The following is a 2,876-nucleotide window of genomic DNA, read 5'->3' on the forward strand; positions in this document are numbered from 1 at the left end:
ATTTGATAAATTGGTTAGAGATGCAGATAAACCATTATTCAATGGTTGTCTGAAACAAAGATTACCAAAGATGGTAAAATTTTACAACATAAAAGCAGAAAATGGAGTTAGTGATACATGTTTTAGTCAATTTTTAGCTGCTTTTAAAGAGATTTTGTCGTCAGATAATTGCTTCCTTGAGTCTACGTATGAAGTGAAGAAAACTTTAAATTGCGTAGGCTTGAAGTATGAGAAGATCCATGCATGCCCGAACGATTGTGTGTTATATCGTAAAGAGTATGCAGACATGGACACTTGCCCAGAATGTGATTCACCCCGCTACAAACCTACCAAGAGTAAGGAGATTAGGAAACTTATTCCTCAGAAAGTGATGTGGTACTTGCCTTTGATTCCGCGGCTTAAGCGATTATATCGAAGTGCAGAACACTCTGAAAACTTAATATGGCATGAGACTAGGCGAGTGAAAGATGGTAAACTTCGACATCCTGCAGATTCGCAGGCTTGGAAAAAAGTTAATAACTTAAATCCAGAATTTAAAACTGAAGCAAGACATCTTCGTCTAGGTCTAGCTGCTGATGGTGTAAATCCACATAAATCTCTAAGTAGTAGGCATGGTGTAAATCCGCTGAAATAACTCAACCAGAACCTTCAAATTGGTTAACAGATAACCAATGGGAAAAAATTGATCTAAGTCTAAAATTTATAGTGAAGGAGTATTATTCCAATAAAGGAATAGATGGGGTTGTACAAGTTCCTGTTGACCCAGAATTTATAGGAGAACGCGAGACTATCTTCATCACTTCGGAAGACGTTTATCAAGCAGCCTCCATGGATAATATTGGATCCTTAGCTATGCTGTTTGGTATGAGGTATGTATCAATCCGTTATGTCATTACAAACTATTAGAGGAGTTTGAATATATTAGATATTCATCCATAGTGAAGTAAGTTCTGAGATGAAATTGTGTGCTGCGGAGATAACAGAAGGTTGAGAACATGTGTGTCTTAGTGAAGTAGGTTCTGCGAATTTTGTGTGCTGCGGTGGCTTATGGTTGAGAACATGCATGTTGTTTGTTGTATGTTTTCTCTGAATTGAATTTATAGGTTCTAATAATTTTGGATATGCTATAGAAACAGAGGAAACTCTGCCCAATTGTTTTTTGACGATATTAATTTATTAATTGAAAATGTAATATGAATGATTGATTCTCTACAGATGCATTTGGGAAAGCATGCACCCAAATTCACGACAATTATATAAATTTTTTGACACCGAACATCTTTCTATTGGCAATGATGAAAGTAAAAACTATACGGTGGATCTTATAGCCAAATGGATGATGACTATGGATAGACGAGGCAAAATATATTTCATTCCTTGGATTGTTGAGTAAGAACGAACTACTTAAACATTATCACTACTATGGTTGAATTTTAATTTTATAATAACCATATTTTATTATTATCTTAGTCGACATTGGATGTTGGTGCTCGTGATGATGCGGGGGATGACCATAATTTTGGACCCTTTAAAAAATCATAAATCTCCACCAATAATTACGGAGGTTATGGGAAAGTAAGTTCTTCAATTGTAATGTATGCATTATTAATTTTTAAAAGTTGAGAGCATAATATGTATTTAATTAATTTTAATTTTTGTAGAGCATACGCATAATGTTTGGAAAATGAATACATCGGCACATTTACAAAATTGGTGAGAGGTTCTTGTCCAAAACAACCTGAAAGTCATGAATGTGGTTATTATGTACTAAGATACATTTATGATCTTGTAAATGCACCGAATCCGGCAGAAGTTATCAAGAAGAAAGTATGTTATATTTTAAACTCTTTTTTGCTTAAGAAAAACTAGATATAGTATTTAATTATCTAATCTATATTAACTTTTCAATTTTGCAGTGGTTTGACAAAAAGCAATTCAATGTCAAAGAGGATCTACTACCACTACAAAGTAATTGGTTAGCTAGATTAATGCCATTTGTTTATGAAATCTAAATTTTTGTATGTATGTAAGATTAAAGTGCTAACTTATATTGGTTAGAATGATTAAAGTCTTTGATTCATTACTAGCCAATTATTTTGTATTAGATATGAAATATATATATAACAATTTAACAAATTAGTTATGCTATTGAAAATAATTATGTATAATTAAAATTGAAAATTAATTTTTTTTATTAAAAATGCTGGGTTATCAACCGAAATTGATTTTTTTTTTTAATGAGAAGCTCTTTTCTCTGCGGTTTTAGTAAGCAAACTGCGGAGAAAAGAGACTTTTCTCTGCGGTTGTAATAAACAAACTGCAGAGAAAGGTCTCTTTTCTCCGCGGTTTGCGTAACACTTTTCTCTGCGGTCGAATGCACTGCGCTTTTCAATACTCTCGAAAACCGCAGTGTATTGAGTAAAAAAACCGCAGAGAAAAGCCTTTTTTGTAGTAGTGATACATCCACCAAGAAGTAATTTATTTTGTCATATATATTGTCAATCATTTTGCATCATTATCTCTTTCTTTCTTTGGTTTGAAACCATTTTAGTCATACAATACTTTCCTATGACTGAATCTCCAATTGGTTTGAAATACAATTATGAGACTGAATTGTAAACACCCACAAATGTTTCAGCATGTAACATTATTTATATGGAGAAAATTTTCAATATTCAAGGAATAAAATTGAGAGTAGCAGTAGCACCAATTGAGGAGATTTTTTTTTGTTTGTCTATTTGTATGTAGTTCTCACAGATGTTATCCGTCTATTTTGAGATTGAAAAAGCACCCTCTCCTGTCATCTGCACTCATTACTCATTTGTTTGAAACTTTTATAGTCTTATAATAATTTCACACTGAAGGTGGTTCTCCCA

General features: G+C 32.8%; 1 protein-coding gene across 1 annotated transcript; it reads left to right on the forward strand.

The window, feature by feature from the left end:
• The first annotated feature begins 793 nt into the window (after positions 1-793).
• On the forward strand, positions 794-1,663 carry LOC133789631 (uncharacterized). Its single transcript, XM_062227418.1, has 3 exons — positions 794-869; positions 1,216-1,389; positions 1,471-1,663. The coding sequence occupies exons 1-3, from the start codon at positions 829-831 to the stop codon at positions 1,577-1,579; spliced, it is 324 nt and encodes a 107-aa protein (XP_062083402.1). The 5' UTR covers positions 794-828; the 3' UTR covers positions 1,580-1,663.
• Positions 1,664-2,876: the final 1,213 nt, after the last annotated feature.

The sequence above is a fragment of the Humulus lupulus genome, chromosome 7, assembly GCF_963169125.1.
Source record: "Humulus lupulus chromosome 7, drHumLupu1.1, whole genome shotgun sequence".
In the NCBI taxonomy this organism is placed as follows: domain Eukaryota; kingdom Viridiplantae; phylum Streptophyta; class Magnoliopsida; order Rosales; family Cannabaceae; genus Humulus; species Humulus lupulus.

Coding starts and splice junctions, on each gene's coding strand:
- LOC133789631 (XM_062227418.1), top strand. CDS start 829: ATGGATAATATTGGATCCTTAGCTATGCTGTTTGGTATGAG. Junction 870..1,215: donor GCTATGCTGTTTGGTATGAG/GTATGTATCAAT, acceptor GATTCTCTACAG/ATGCATTTGGGAAAGCATGC. Junction 1,390..1,470: donor TTCATTCCTTGGATTGTTGA/GTAAGAACGAAC, acceptor TTATTATCTTAG/TCGACATTGGATGTTGGTGC.